Here is a 16,961-nt window from a genome sequence, read left to right as displayed (position 1 = left end):
GTGGTAATGGTAGAGTGAGGGATATGCTGGGCCATGAGGTTACAGATTGTGGTGGAATACAATTCTGCTGCTGCTGATGACCCTCATGGATGCTCAGCTTTGAGCTGCTAGATCTGTTCTGAATCTATCTCATTTAGCACAGTGGTAGTGCCACACAACACGATGGAGGGTGTCGTCAATGTGAAGAAGGGACTTTGTCTCCACAAGGACTGTGCAATGGTCACTGCTACCAATACTGTCATGGATAGATGTATCTGTGACAGGTAGATTGGTGAGGATGAGGTCAAATAGGTTTTTCCCTCGTGTTGGTTCTCACCACCTGTCGCAGGCCCAGACTGGCAGCTTTGTCCTTCAGGGCTCGGTCAGTAGTGTTGCTGCCGAGCCACTCGTGGTGATGGACATTGAAGTCCCCCACTCAGAGTTCATTCTGTACCCTTGCTACCCTCAGTGCTTCTTCCAAGTGGTGTTTAACATGGAGGAGTACTGATTCATCAGCTAAGGGAGGACAGTAGGTGGTAATCAGGAGGAGGTTTCCTTGCCCATGCTTGACCTGTTGCCATGAGACTTCATGGTGTCCGGAATCAATGTTGACGACTCCCAGGGCCACTGCCTCCCGACTGTATACCACTGTGCCACCACCCCTGGTGGGTCTGTCTTGCCGGTGGGACGGTGAAGTCTGGGACGTTGGCTGAAAGGTATGATTAGGGTTTCAGCAGCGGATGAGCTGAGGCAAGGGCGGAGATAGGTGATGTTACGGAGGTGGAAGTAGGCGGTCTTTGTTATCCTGCAGATATGTGGTTGGAAGCTCATTTCAGGGTCAAATATGACACCAAGGTTATGAACAGTGTTGTTCAGCCTCGGACAGATGTTCGGAAGAGGGATGAAGTCAGTGGCTAGGGACCGAAAACAATGGCTTCGGTTTCCCCAATATTTAATTGGAGAAAAGTTTTGCTCATTTTGCACAGAAGGATCAAGCCTTCCTCGCAAACCGTGGACAACCATCAACCGCCTCAGAACTGGCCATGGTAGATGCTGCCACCTTCTACATAGATGGAAGATTAAAGCAGCCCCATCATGCGACTGTGGAGCTCCTGATCAGACCCTGGAGCACATCATTGCGTACTGCCCTCGGAGGAAATTTGCAGGCAGCCTACAAGATATCCACGCTGTTACACTGGAAGCCTTGGCCTGGATATCCAACTTAGATAGATATTTGATTTGATTTGCTACTACCATACGAAAGAAGACGACGACTTTTAAAACATTTTTACAGAGCGAAATAAAGATTGGGGCGTACACATGGTTACAGTAGAAGCTGAAATATCAAACACCGTTTTTTTTTTAAAAATGTAAACTTATTTTTAAAAAATTAGTAATTTTCTATCATAATGGTAAAATTTGACATTCCACAAATAAAAAATGTATTTTTCAGGGCCAGAATGGTTGTTCAGCAGTCAAAACACCATTAAAACCCCAGTTACACCTATTGCAATAAGACTTAACACCGTTAAACACCCCATTAAAAGTTATTAAATCGGAAAAGCTTAAGTTTTCATCAGTTCAACTGATAGGTGGCTATGGGGAGTTCCACAGCGCAGCCTGTAGCGGAGCAGGGAATGACTGACCGCAACTTCAGGATTTCTGCATTTATCTGCGCATGTGCTAAATCCTGAAGTTACGGTCAGTTTCGGAGTGGTAACAATGGCGAACGCTGACAGTTCGCCATCATTCCCTCTCGCAAAATCCAGGTCGATAAGTCAAATTGTGGTGGTTACTGACAGTAAACATGGGTTTAAAAAGCCTGTAAAGATTTCCACACTTCTGACTGAATGAGGTTAAATATTTTCCAGTAGGCACTTATGGATAAATCCAGTGGTGCAGCCATAGAATATTTTCATCGTTGGAAAAAAACAACTTTTGTTGTCCAGTTTTCTGTTGTTCAAGTTACCAGCTGGCAAAACTCAATCTGCATTATCTGCTTTGAAACAGACATCCTAAACTAATGTAATCTAATCTCACTGTTGTTTAGTCATATGGGTGCAATGTGTCATCTAATGTATCATAAGATACTACAGATAATGGGATAATTGTTAAAGAATGGATGGATGTTGATGTTCGGCCAGCTTTAACATGGATTCTGAGGAACCAGATGTGAAAGAAAGATATTGCATACATAGGTAGTAGAGAGCTGAACGGAGATAGACTAAGAGGAAAAGACATGTCCGTGGGGGGCGGCAGGGTGGGGGTTGGTGGAATGGTGTGTATCATTAGTTTAATCCTTTGCAGATGAAGCATTTGCTCCATTCTCAATTTTTTTTAAAAAGATTAAATATGTATCCCTCTTTCAGGTTGCACTGCTCTCGGTAACACAAATTGTGAGGCATGTCTGAGGAATGTTTCGGTGAGTAACATAGTTCAATTGTTGCATTCCATAGCCCACTTTTACTGATGGGTGTGATATTAAGCATAGTTGATGCAACATGAGAGGGGAAGGAATTGAAGGGTATGTTAATAGGCTGAGTTGAAGTAAGATGGGAGGAGGCTTGTGTGGAGCATAAACACTGGCACAGACTGAAGTAATTCTATGTAATGTGCAAAAGAATTACCATTGATCCACAGAACTTTACAGATGGGGACTATTTTGCCCATTGTGTCTGTGTGAAGCAATTCAAAACTGATCACACTGCCCTGCTCGCTACCCTCATACCTTGTATCTTCCTCTGCTTCAAATATTTATCCAAAATTCCCATAAAAGATGCAAGGGTCTCTGACTCGATAAATCTCGGTGGCAAATCTTTCCATGTTCCAATCGCCCTCTCAAGAAATTTCGCAACTCCTCTTAGTAATTTTAAATTAACAATTTGGCTAATCTCTGCTGTATTTAAAGGCTGGGCATAGCAGAGACTGTGAGCGGTTAAATCACAAAGATGTTTTTTAGTTGTGTTGCCGTTCCAATTTATTGAATTGATGATCTAGAGTTTCTCCCACCATTTGTAAAGCCAGACAAGTTAAAACTAGTAAGGTCCTTTCATGTCTAGAAGGCAGGCGGTTCAGATTTTGTAACATTATCAATATTGGTGTTTCCGTTGAGAAACCTGAACATTTCAAAACTATCCTGGCATGTGTTCACATGGTACTGTATCAGCAATGTGTGTGCACACAATGTACCACACTGCTGCTCTGTGTGTGTATTACATAGAATTTATAGCATGGAACAAGGCCATTTGGCTCAACCTGTCTATGCCAGTGTTTATGCTCCACGCGAGCCTCCTCCCACCCTTTACTTAATCTAACCCCATCAATATATCTGTCTATTTCTTTCTGCCTCCCACTTATTTAGCTGCCCCTTAAATGCATCTATGCTATTCATCTCAACCACTCCCTGAGTTAGCAAATTCCACATTCTCACCACTCTCTGGGTAAAGAAGTTTCCCCTGAATTATTTATTGGATTTATTAGTGACTACCTTATATTTACAGGCCTTAGTTTTGGACTTCCCTACAACTGGAAACATCTTCTCTATGTCTACCCTATCAAACCCCTTCATAATTTTAAATACCTCTAAGGTCACCTCAGCCTTCTGTTTTCTAGAGAAAAGAGCCTGTTCAGTTTTTCCTGATAGTTGCAACCTCTCAGTTCTGGGATCATCCTTATAAATCTTTTTGCATCTTTTCCAGTGCCTCTAATTCCTGTTTTGTAATATGGAGACCAGAACTGTTTACAGTACTTCCAAGTGTGGAACTGTAAGATATCTCTGTTTTAATGGACTGTAAAATATCCACCATGACTGCTGAATGAAACAAACCTGACCCCTCTCTCTCAGCTAAATTATGTATCAACTTAATGAATGACTTAGATTGTCTAGGCTGTTTCCCTAGAACAAGACAAAATGAAACTTCAGTGAGTCCACCAGAAACTCAAAGTAGCAACAGCTTCTGTATTTTATACAGAAAGCATGGCATCAGAAGCACAATGAACCGGATTTTAACTCTCAAAGCTTGTACACTACAGCTCTTTTATTGGCTTTGAACAGTGAACAAGCTTTTCAGTTCAGAAGCAGAGAACTGCCAAGTCTTGATGGGTTCGCACTAAGCCAGTTACTGAAATGTGCAAAGACACGTTCCCCCAGTTCACTGACATATACCTGTCAAATCAGCGCGTGCTGCTGTGTTTGTGTGTGTTTTAACTAGTTGATTTTATGTTGCAGTGCCTGTGGTGTAATGCCAACAAGAAATGTGTTGACTACCCAGTGAGAACAATCCTCCCGCCCAAGTCTCTGTGTCCACTGTCTGATGCACGATGGGGTGTCTGCTGGGGTAAGTGGCCTAGAATTTATTTATTTTGTTTACTTTTCAATCTTGTGAAATAATTCTTTCTTCAATATTTCTTGAATATAGCTCCTATTGAGATGCTAATATCTCTTTCTCATGCGATATCCCCTGCCCATTCCTGCCTTAGCCTCTGCACCGAGCAGGTCCTCGTTGATTCAAATCTCCATTCCAACTCACCTTGCCCTCTCTCCTCTGATTTCACTATCTTCCTGTCCTCCTCAAACCCCTTCCTCCATATGAGTTCTCCTCCTCCTTCATAGGCAGCCCCTCGACGGTGCCTCTTTACTCCCAGGATCTCAATCATAGACAAGTTCATCTCCAATCACTTTCTTGTGTCTCTCACCACCCACATCCCCTGGCCCACTTCCTTTTGCACCTGCCTCTGGGGAAGAAAATCTATTTCTCCCCCCGCCCCCACAACTCACTTGCAATTGAATCTGAAAACTGCCGAGCCTTTGGCCCTGTATTTGCCCCGAGAAGCTGTGGATTTGTTCAACCACTGCCTCTCAACTTTGTGTCCCTCTCCTGAGGGGGAAAAAACTATTGCTCTCTCCCATGCTGGTTATTTCCCCAATATGGTCTCCATCTTTGCTCCCTCAAATCCAAAGGATGCAAACTTGAGCGTATCTTGAGGGCACAACTGGTTTAGCTGGCCGTCGCCTGATCTGGCTAGATTTACATCAAGCGCGATCGGGTCTCATTCTCATCTACCAGAACCGTTCACTACTCCAGGTCCTGTAGATCAACCGTAACGTCCATCTTGTTTTCCTCTATTCCCAAACATCTCGTTAAACCTTTCTCTCCTGGCCCACCTAACCTCCCTTCCAACAACCAGTGCGAGGAGCTCGTGAACTTCTTTGTCATTAAGATTAAGTCCATTCGTTCAGCTGCCTCTGCTGCTTCTCCCACTTGCCCTAGCCCAGATTCCGCAGCCTTCTCTAATTTCTTTCATGAGGCACACCTCCTGCTCCCTTGATCTTATTCCTACTAAACTGCTGACTAAACAACTTACCTTGCTCTCCACAATGCTAGCTGACATTGTAAATGGTTCCCTCTCCTCGATGCTGTTTCCCTCCCTTTCAAAACTGCCATTATCACCCTCTTCCTCAAAAAAAAACTCATCCTCAACCACTCTTATCCTTGTAAACTACTGCCCGATCTCTAACTTCCTTTCTTCAAAGTTTGCCCATCTTTCCCACAACTCCTTATTTGAATCTCTCCAATCAGATTTCTGCTCTTGTCACAGCACTGAAAAGGCCAAAGTCTTAAATGACATCCTCCAATATTGTGGTGCTCCTCAACCTCATTGCAACCTTTGACACAGTCAACCAACACCATCCTCCTCCAGCGACTCTCCTCCAATATCCAATTCCGTGGGACTGCCCTCCACTCTTACCTATCCAATTGTAGCCAGAGTATTTCCACCAATAGTTTCTCTTTTGACCCCCGTAATGTTACATCTGTAGTTCCCCCAAGGATCTGTCCTTGGCCCCCTTTGCCCCATGGCAACCTCATCCGAAGTCACGAGGTCAGCTTCCACCCATAGGCTGATGACACCCAGCTCTATCTCTCCACTATCTGTGTTAAAGCTGCCCGTCCTCATGAAGACGTTACTCAAGGTGATATGCTGAAGATTTTCCGCTACTGCTGCCTGCTGAACCACTTGTCATAATGAGTTGCTACCTCTAGATTAAGAAGTTTCCCCTTTTGGAGAGAGATTTAAGTGGTGGGGAGGGGGAGAAACACAAAAACAAAACCTGTTTTATTATCGCTGTAGAACAGATGTAGTGCCTTTGCCCAGAGTTATCCTAATGCAGAATTGCTTAACAGTTTCACAAAAGGTACGTTTATCTAGATTGAAAAGCAGAACTCTGGCACAATTACAATTTTTTTTAAAGTCAGTTATTTTTAGAATGAATATTATGATCTGCAATAAAAACAGAAAATGCTAGAACTACTCAGCAAGTCAGGCAGCCTCTGTGGAGAGAGAAACCCAGTTTTTTCCAGTTCTGACGAAGGGCCATCGACCTGAAACGTTAACTCTGTTTCTCTCTCCGCAGATGCTGCCTGACCTGCTGAGTATTTCCAGCATTTTCTGTTTTTATTTCAGATTTCCAGCATCTGCAGTATTTTGCTTTTGTATTATGATCTGCAAGTTAGTTTCACTCTTGTGATTTATTTTCTCGTGAGATTACGGGGAAGTGAAATTCAGCAGGGCACTCGGACGAAGAACTTGTTCGTTCTTTCTGAGGAAATGAAAACCGTTGCTGCCAAGTGTTAGTAGTGTGGCACAGCAGAGAATGTCATGGGAAACATTGTCACTTTAAGGGCCCCTCTTCCCTCCAGCATTATATAATCAGTGTTGAGTAGCTGCTCTGGTTTTTTATCATCAACCTCTGTAGTGGATTCATCATGGAACTTCCCTGCTGATCTATTTCGACTTCTTCCGACACTTTAATAATCTTGAGTGGCGTTGGCTTTTTTCAAGAATTAGGTTGAAATCTCTCGTTTGTCCAGGCAGAGTTCCCAGTCTCAGCCAATTTTTTGTGGAGAGAGAGAAGCACTAAAAGTGGAAATGAGATGCTTTCTGCACAGGGAGGGTGAATTGGTCTGGGCCGCCCTCTCATCTAACGACGGGTAAAAGGGAAGGCAGCAGAGGCCTGAGAGCAGTTGATCCCATAGCCAGAAAGAGGGAGACAAGTTAACATACGTTGATTTGAAATGAGCACATACAAAGAACAGGGTGTTCATAATATTTAGTGCAGAGACCCACCACAGGATGGATTTATTATGAATCGCCAACCAGATACAGTGTATTAAGCCCACTGAAAGTCGTAATCTTTCAGTACTCTTAGCAATCATGTATCTAACCTGCACCATTTCTGCTATGTCTTCAATAATTTGTGTTAGATCAGAGAATAATTCTAGTTTTCCAGAGGAATTCACAGGGAACACTATTTGCATGAACTGTATAGTATTCTTCCCTATGTTTACAACTTTACTCTATCAGCAAGACCTTATGAAGCAGGGACACAATTCCATCTTGTCAAAAAACACTTGGTAAAGCACTTGAAGTGGCACCAATGGGCCCTTAAATTCTATTCAGACAGAAGATATTGTTTTTTGGGGCCTTTGGCACTGGCTTGATGGAGTAGTTATTTCTAATAGAAAAAGTAATTTCACATGAGGGTTCACTGCACAATTCAATGTAAGCATTTTTAGCACTTGCCTTTGGGTAAATAGCTTTGTAGTTCTTGGCAATATGTTGATTTTTATGGCATAATAGCAGTGTGGGCATAGGGATTGTTTCATACAGACTACTAGTTAACCATAACCAATAGCTTATCAGAGTTATGCTGTTGCAATCGTCATAGATGCCAAGCTGGTTGCAAAGTTGTAAAAGAAAGAAAGACTTGCATTTATATGGCGCCTTTCACAACCTCAAGATGTCACAAAGCGTTTTACAGCCAATTAAGTGCTTTATTGAAGTGTAGTCACTGTTGTAATGTAGGAAATGTGGCAGTCAATTTGCGCACAGCAAGCTCCCACAAACCGCAATGTGACATTGACCAGATAACCTATTTTTAGGTGTTGGTTGAGGGATAAATATTGGCCAGGACACTGGGAAGATCTCTAATACAAAAACAAAATACTGCGGATGCTGGAAATCTGAAATAAAAACAGAAAATGCTGGAAATACTCAACCGGTCAGGCAGCATCTGTGGAGAGAGAAAGAGAGTTAACGTTTCAGGTCTGTGACCCTTCGTCAGAACTGGAAAAAGTTAGAGATGTAGAACAGATGTGGTGCCTTTGCCCTGAGTTATCCTAATTGCAGAAATGCTCAACAGTGTGGCAAAGAGCTACGTTTCACACAAGGTACGTTTATCTAGATTGAAAAGCAGAACTCTTTGTTTTTGGCACAGTTATAATTTTTTTAAAGTCAATTATGATTTTTAGAATGAATATTGTGACCTGCAAGTTAGTTTCACTCTGTTGTGATTTATTTTCATATGAGGTTATGGGGAAGTGAAATTCAGCAGGGCAGTCGCACTAAGCCTGTTCTTTCTGAGGAAGTGAAAACCATTGCTGCTCACATGGCAGCTGTTGATGATTCTGCCATTGCCATTTACACTTCATCTAGAGTCATCTTTTGTTTCTTAACTTGTCCCATTACTTGTCCTTTTGCCTTGTAACATCCCATCCCTTTTGTCTTTTAATCTCCTGTCTTCCACCCGATCACAGACCTTTCCTTTTGTTCTTTTGTCCCCTCCCCCCCCCCCCCCCCTTTCCCTGCCCCTACACTTACTTAAAAATCTCTGTTACATCTCTAACTTTTTCCAGTATTGACGAAGGGTCATCAACCTGAAACGTTAACTCTGTTTCTCTCTCCACGTTTGTTTTTATACCGGGAAGAACTCCCCTGCTCCTCTTCAAAATAGTGCCACGGGATCTTTTACATCCACCTGAGAGGGCAGACGGGGCCTTGGTTTAATGTCTCATCCAACAGATGACACGCCCTCAGTACTGCACTGGAGTGTCGGCCTAGATTTTAAATGTTGATGTCATTTCAATTAGAGATGGGCGAATATACCTAGTATGTCTATTAGTGGTGTAAATTCAGAAAATGCTGGAAACAGGCAGCATCTGTGGAGAGAGAAATAGTTAACGTTTCAGATCGATGACCTTTCGCCAGAACTGTCTATTAGTGGAATGGTTTTGGAGATTGCTGAGGGAGATGGAGTATAAGAAGAAAAAAAATCACTTTCCATTTTTAGATTTCTGGTCATGTTAAATTCACAGTAATTGAGTGAACATAACTGGTTCAAGTCTAATTGAGATTTAGTGTAAATCTGCAGAGGGTGGGTGAGGTGGAAATGGTATCTTTGTTTCTTGGCCTCCTTGGCCCACACATGGAACCAGATCGCCTTGGGTAATTCTTGTTCTCTTTTCACCTCTTTCTTCTCCTCCCCAACCCCCTATCCTCAGGTAGAAGGCACTTAGTCAGTGCCTCCCCACAACTATGCGACAAAAATCAAGAGGTCAGTGGAGTGGGAGAGTTAAACTTACATGAAGTGTAATGAAAACCATACAACTTTCAGACTAGAATGAACAGGTAGACTGGTTGTGTAGGTACATGGACTGCAGAAGTCGTTATCATAGAGTCATAGAAGTTTATGGCGCAGAAGGAGGCCATTCGGCCCATCGTGTCTGTGCTGGCTGAAAAAGAGCTATCCAGCCTAATCCCACTTTCCAGCTCTTGGTCCGTAGCCCTGTAGTTTACAGCACTTCAGGTGCATATCCAAGTACTTTTTAAATGTGATGAGGGTTTCTGCCTCTAGCACCCTTTCTGGCAGTGAGTTCCAGACCCCCACCACCCTCTGGGTGAAAAAAAATTCTCCTCATTTCTGGCAGAGAGTTCCAGACCCCCCACCACCCTTTGGGTGAAAAAAAATTCTCCTCATTCAAGGAATGAAGATGATGCTGCTAGATAAATAAAGTGAGACTGCGTATCGCAAATGTTCTTCCTTGTTCTTTAAAGCTGGTCCAACATGTACAGAATAACCCATCATGCAAACCTGTTATGTGGTCTGGGACAATTTCTTTTCAGAGTCACTTTTACATTTGGTCCTTCTGTAGTTCAGACCCCAAGAAACTACATCTGTGCACTGGCTGTCCACATTTACATTGCTGAAATCGGCTCCCATGTCGTGATGGCAGAATTATAGGCTCACACTTTTATGAGCCACTTCTAGCAATATAAACGCAGGATGTAACTTCCCCCTTGATCTGATCTAATGGCACTAAACATAAACATGACTTGAGTATTATGCAGGGGATTCTATTGGTCACACAAGCTTCCTGCACCTTGCTATGTATATGTTGTGTCTTGCTACTATCTCAGTGCTTTAAAAGGAAACATTAGCAAAAAGATTGAGTTGATTTGATGGGGAAATTAAATGTTCACAACAAAGAAGCTGCTGCATGGTGTTATAGAGAATAGAGGGGCCAAGGCAGTAATTTTTGTCTGGGGAGATTGAAGTACATTCAAAGTATAAGACTGTAGCTACGAGAGATATATTCTAATATTCTTGCATATTTGTTCAACCTCAGAATACGAATGAATGTAGAAAAAAGGTTAACATTTCTGATTGACTTGAATCACATTAGCCCTAAAACAACTGCCACCCTGGATTGCTGGATTAATACTTGATTGAAACATTTAGATTGCTTCATGTAGCATGGGGTTTACTGGGCTCTGTGCACACTTCAAATAAGCAATGCACTGTTGTCTCAGCAGCCAGACTTCATGCACTTGTCATTCATATTCTATTAAGATTCTGTTTTAACTTGGTTTGTTACTTAGCATTGAGGTTGGGAATAGACATTGCCAATTTTCCCAATTAGTTCAGTGTCATTTTCACAGCTCCAGATATACATAATTGTTTGATACAATGGAAGCTGAAAATGCAAACACAAGTAATGTTTAAGTTAAGTTTTGATACAAGGGATTTGCTGCTAATCTAGTTGAGGCATATAAAACCACTTGCAATCAGTTAACCTGTGGAGCTACTGAACCAGCGGGAGAATCAAAGGAAAAAAGGACAAGCACTTAAATGGTTTGGGGATGCATCAACTTGACAGAGCTCCGTGCAACCAGCTAAAACACAAACTCCTCGAATCGGAGACTGCCTTAAACAAAATTTGAGAACTGCCAAAGAAAACTGGCTCAGTGGAATCATGGTTGATCAGTCAAGTGAATTAAAAGAAACTACTGGAGGGGGGCCATTGGAATCATGCCCCAGCATAAATCAACCTCTTCAGAAAGGGATGTTGGGTGAGGGGAGTTTCCAGGGAAAGTAAGAATATGACCTATGAAAATGCAAATATCCAAACCAGAGATTTCAACATAGCTGCTGGCGGAGGAGAAGCTTTATTCCATCAGTGTCGGCTGGATTTGACTTGGGACCAAGCAGTGCGATAACCCACTGTCTCCAACCTACTAAAATTCTTGTACGTGAAGGTAACCTTTCATGAATTCATCATAATCCCTGAAAGTACTCACTCAAGCCTGCTATTTTTTCTTCACTTCCTGGTTAATTGCACTGAATTTCCTGATCAGGACATTGCCGTGTTTGTTTTTGCCTGCTGCCAGCATGCCTTGGTAGATGTTTTGAATTGACATATAAAGATAGATTTTCTGAGCCCGTGCCCATGGGGGAAGTACTGCTCCTTTCATCAGTAACCCGCCTGTGATTTTTCGATGCATGGTGGTGGGTGTAACACTGGTGGCACACTATGTTACAGCTTGCCATGAACAGAGGGACAACCAGTAAACTAAGACAAGAGTATATATAAACAAGGTGAATGTATATCTATAAACTCGGGGATATACCTGTTTATACACTGTATGAATGGAACCGCGTTTGTGTTCAACCATAAATGTATTTTGATGCTTTGGCAACATAAGATGTACCTTATCATGCCAATAAAGCGATTTGTATTGTATTGGGTGAGAACTCGGGGGCGGGGTGGGGTGTAGAATCTACCCTATTGGGTTTGTATGCTGCTCTCTTCCAATTTTCTAGAATGGGGTTTAAGGGTTGAATACCATATACATTTCAAATGTACTTGAAATGAATGTTAAAAGTCAGCTGAACACTCCTTTTATTTTCTTTTGCAGTGAACTTTGAAGCTTTGATCATTGCCATGTCAGTGGTTGGAGGAATTCTAATCTTGTCATTGTGTATCTGCTGCTATTGCTGCTGCAGGAGCCGAAAGAGCAAGCAGTAAGTGTTCGGTCTTCTATCTAAAACCAAGTGTGTTCGTCTGTGATAAAAACAGAAAATGCTGGAGATACTCAGCAGGTCAGGCAGCATCTGTGAAGAGAGAAACAGAGTTAACGTTTCAGGTCGATGACCTTTTGTCAGAACTGGAAAAAAGCAGGAAATGGAACAGATTTTTAAGCAAGTGTAGGAGCTGGGAAAGGTGGGGGGGGATGAAACAACAAAAGGGAAGGTCTGTGCTAGGTTAGGTGGAAGAGGTTAAGAGACATTGAGATATTCAAGGCAAAAGGAGATGGTAATGGGACAGGTTAAGAAACAAAGGATGGCTCTAGATGTGCTGGCAGAATGAAAGACGGCTGCCATGTGGGGGAGAAGAAAGAGTGTGGAAAAAAATATATATATATTAGGGGCCGAGGTTATGATCTGAAATTGTTGAACTCTATGTTGAGTCCAGAAGGCTGTAAAGTGCCTAATTGAAAGATGAGGTGTTTGTCTGTGCTTTCATTGTAGCGTCTTGGCCTCTTGCTGCACCTTCTGTGTGCCATTGGAGATTACAGTATTCAATTCACATTCCATAATGTTTCACTGAGAGGAAGGCAAGTGTGGGAGAATGCTTTTTGTTCAGAGTAGTTACCCTTTTTTATAAAAGAAAATTATACTCAACAGATACTCTTTTTTTTTAAACTTTAATTTTAGTGTTCAGCTCAAGGTAAAAAAAGACTGAACAGGCTAGGGCTCTTTTCTCCAGAAAAGCAAAGGCTGAAAGGTCTTGATGGGGTAGACGTAGCGAAGATGTTTCCACTTGTCCAAAACTGGAGGCCATAAATATAAGAGAGTCACCAATAAATACAATAAGGAATTCAGGAGAAACTTCTTTACTCCAAGAGTAATGAGACTGGAACTCGCTGCCACATGCAGTGGTTGAGGCGAACAGCATAGATGTATTTAAGGGTCAGCTAGACAAACACATGAGGGAGTAAGGACTAGAAGGACATGTTGATAGGGTGCGATGAAGTAAGGTAGGAGGAAACTCGTGTGGGGTACCAGCATAGACTCGTTGGGCCAAATGGCCTGTTTCTGTGCTGTAAATTCTATGTAAGGCCTTTGGATTTTCCTCCTCCTTAGGCTGCTCCAAATACAGAAAATTAGCCTATGACTTCTGGAGTAGCCCCACTGCAAAACTTGGGCTGTAGGGTGACTTTACTTCAGCCTGCTCTGAAGCCGCCGAGCCCTGCTCCAGACTTGGAAATTTGAATTCTTAGCCTGTAGCTTGGTTTACCGGGGTTGGGTGGCTCCAGAACAGGCCCTAAGGCAGGTTTGAAGCTGCGCTTCTCCTATATTTTTCTTCCCCCATAAATACTGATACAAAATGCATCCACGTTTTGGGCTCCCAGGTAAAATTACCTGACTACTGACGCAGCAAAGAACTCTAGCATTTTTTGGGGAGGAGGGGTTGGGATAAGAAGAGGGAGGAAGCCGGTGCGGTGGGGGGTGGAGGAAAAGCAGTTATGTAAGGAACTGGAATTCCTTCCAAGATACACTCAATGGAAGTTTAAAACTAGCAGGAGCTGTCCATCTAGGATGGAGGATGAGGAACTGGAAGGAATCCTCTAATGTGAGCATGCAAAACTGGTAGACACACTTTATTTTCAGGGGGAAAAGGGATGAGAGAGCGAGACTGTTGCATTCAGTGTAGTATGTGCGCGATACCTGGTAACAGCATGACTGATTCTTTGAAATGAAAAAGGCTACCAAATTGTAGAGCTGTACCACTTTGCACGAGCTGCCATTCTATGGGCCAATTGGAACACAAAAGTTAGAATGTCTGTGGAGGAGCATATTGCCCATACTGACCCAATCTACTGGCATTACGAGAGCAGTGACCTAAACTGTCTCATTGTAATGGTAGATCCAGTATATCTTGTCTCTGGTGGAGAATGTCTGGTTCCTTCTGTGAACTGGAACAAAAATGATCTTAGGCCATATTAGTAGGTGCCAAAAAAAGTATAGTGAAAAGTGATGGGTCCAGTGAAATAGGTTGCCAAAAAATACGTACATTTTTAACTTGTTCTTTTCAACGTGAGCATAAGTAATGAGTTTTCAGAACTTTTATTGAGGCATATCTATTTTTAAAAGTCTTATTTGTTTGATTTGTTTAGACATGATGTAACGGATCAGAAAATGGAAAGAGAAAGAGAACAGAGGAGAATGCGGCAAGAAGAAAGGTAGGGAAAAGAAAAACTGCATCAAAAGGAAAACTGGCTGGTAATTGTCTACTGAGTTGCAGCGCCAGAGTTTTTGGTTATCTTTCCAATCTTGTAAGCCTCTCCCTGTGATCCAGATGATCCCATGGACGTCATGCACTGTGTCCTGCATTAGAGAGCCATTCATTCTCAGCAATTTTGAGAAGACATCATAGTCAATTTCCCACTCCCCGTGGTCCTGGGTTGCGGTTTGTCTTCTGACCTGCTTAGCCAAAAGAGTAGCTTAAAGATTTTAAGTTGGGGTTCACTGCCTGCACTACAGATTCCCCTACCCAGTTATGATCTCTGAGGGAGATTAGCTGCTACCTTTGTCATCAATGCATTGCCAATGTTAATATGTTGCAAAATCTAATGGCTCCCTAAATCTCTTGTAGTATCTGCTCTATTACCCAGGATTGCTGGAGTGGGCAAAGCTAGTCTGGGACGTAGGCTGCAGAGGATTGGCAAAGCAGTGAGCGACAATAAAACTGTACCTACCCTTCAGTGCTGTGGAATCTCGCGTTACTGCTATACTGCACTGAGAAGTCTAATCACTTGGCATTGTTTCAAACTTCATTTTTTTTTGTCTTGCAGGAAAAGTGAAATGAAAGTCAGACATGATGAGATCAGGAAGAAATATGGTGAGGAGCCACATTTTCAAATTGTTTTTCATTGCTTTAATTTGTTGTTGTTGAAGGAAACAGACTCTGCCTGTGCTTGGTTATGCTATGTCACTGAATGAATTGTGCCACTAACACTGTCACGCTAGTGATACTTAGTGAGGCAGATCAATAAAATGACATCCAATTAACAGCACAGAAACAGGCCATTCGGCCCAACTGGTGTATGCCATGGTGTTTATGCTCCACACGAGCCTCCTCCCACCCTACTTCATCTAACCCTATCAGCATATCCTTCTATTCCTTTCTCCCTCATACTTATCTAGCTTCCTCATATCCAGTTCTAATGGTATAATGGATCCCAGCCCCACTGTGCGTTTTAAATCTCGTCTATACTGTTGAAGTAGAGTTCATTCCACCCTACTGCTAACTCCTAAAGCTTCTAAAATGTGGTTTGGGTCGGGAAAACTGCAGTGCGTGTGTGATGCTACAGTTTGTCTCTTATATTTACCTGCAAGATGGTGTGAATGGGAAGTTAACTTTAATATCTTGTACACATGCCAAATGGGCTTCAAGGGGCGGAGAAGCACATGGGAGCCTAGATACCGACAGGAAGGATATAAAAGTGGGTCCAAATGGCTGAGGAGAGGCGAAGAGGATATAGGTTGGAGCCCATATGCCTACTAGAGAGAGAAGTAGATGGAGCCAAGTTTCTAGTGGCATGCAACCCTGTCAACTGAAAGTCTTGCTGGATTGGTAGCCATGTAAAAGAAAAAGGCCTATCTTTATAGGGCTGATTCCCCAATAGGGGTAAGGAGCACTACTCGGGAAATCATGGGCTTCTGATTTAATGACCATTTCAATTAATGGGCAGAAAATCTGGAACTGGTGGGTCTGACAAGCACTTCCTGTGGTTGCCATCATTCTCTCTAAGCACCAAACAGGGGAGCCGTTTGCATATGCTTGTTTTTCTTGTAAGTAAAATCGGACTTCAGTTGACTTATTGAAAATGCAAGTAAGAATTGTGAATCTTAACCTTGATTTTGTTTTTATTTCAGGTCTCTTCAAGGAACCAAATTCGTACTCCAAATTTGAAAACAACTAATGCAATAAAATGTAGACAACTCAGCTCTTTTCCAAAAGATTCCAAATGAATAGTGTTCCAATAGCTCAGTCTTTTTATATATTGTATGTACTAACCTCTCCCTCCAAAAACCCCAGAGGAAGTGAAATCAAACAATCCAAGTTTGCAGTTTGTTTTTATTCTCTGGGGAAGGGGTGCTTTTTTAAAAATTTGTCAAGTTCTGGACCAGATACTCTGTGCAAAAAAATTTCTAATCCTGCATCTCCTAGTTTCTATTATTTGCACTGGCAAGACTGGTACCAGCAGTTGAAGCAAGTGTTGAAGATGGACCAAACTACTGGGTTTCTGCGTTTCCTAATTCAATTTTTCTTAACCAGAAAGAGTTCAAAATATAAAAGACTCATTCAAATCCTTCCGGCAGGATGTATGTCTAATTCCAGAGCCAAGCTGTGCCATTGTGTCTTGCCTCTTTATTCCATCTCGCAATGAGGGTGGATTCGAGACATTTTCATTTTTGTCTTGGATCCACCTGATTAACAGTTTCCGCAGACCAGCAATGATCACCTGTCTGAAAGAAGCCCCTTTATACCGCCACTTGTAAACCAAAGAGTGCACGAAGTTGCAAGTGCTGCATTTCCAAATGGCTGTATGAATGAGAGGAAGATGGGGCCGAGAATTGGGAACCAAACTAGTGCCTTTCTGTTTAATCGAATTTTGTTTGTGCTCTTGAAGAGGTCGTGTTTGTGATGTTTTCTATCTCATTGCACTCTGTAGAATGACCAACATATTATTAGGACATAGTCCACTGTCGCGTTGCTTTATTGAGTGTGGGAAAGCTGCAAAGAGAATTTTTTTAACTGCTGATCTGTACTGAAAATAAAAAAATGAAAAAAACACTA

The 16,961-nt window shown here is 42.4% G+C and overlaps 1 protein-coding gene across 1 annotated transcript; it reads left to right on the top strand.

The window, feature by feature from the left end:
• Positions 1-2,332: 2,332 nt before the first annotated feature.
• Positions 2,333-16,961, top strand: pttg1ipb (PTTG1 interacting protein b; the record flags this gene model as incomplete). The annotated part of the gene is made up of 6 exons (XM_085984193.1): positions 2,333-2,401; positions 4,208-4,316; positions 12,013-12,118; positions 14,275-14,340; positions 14,953-14,999; positions 16,037-16,961. Coding segments are annotated over 6 exons (444 nt in total), but the record flags the coding sequence as incomplete, so codon positions are not given.

This window comes from Somniosus microcephalus, chromosome 4, assembly GCF_052327205.1.
Source record: "Somniosus microcephalus isolate GS21.2 chromosome 4, FLI_Smic_1.0, whole genome shotgun sequence".
Taxonomy (NCBI): domain Eukaryota; kingdom Metazoa; phylum Chordata; class Chondrichthyes; order Squaliformes; family Somniosidae; genus Somniosus; species Somniosus microcephalus.
The sequence above is the reverse complement of the archived record's forward strand: the minus strand, read 5'-3'. Positions and strand labels throughout refer to the sequence as shown.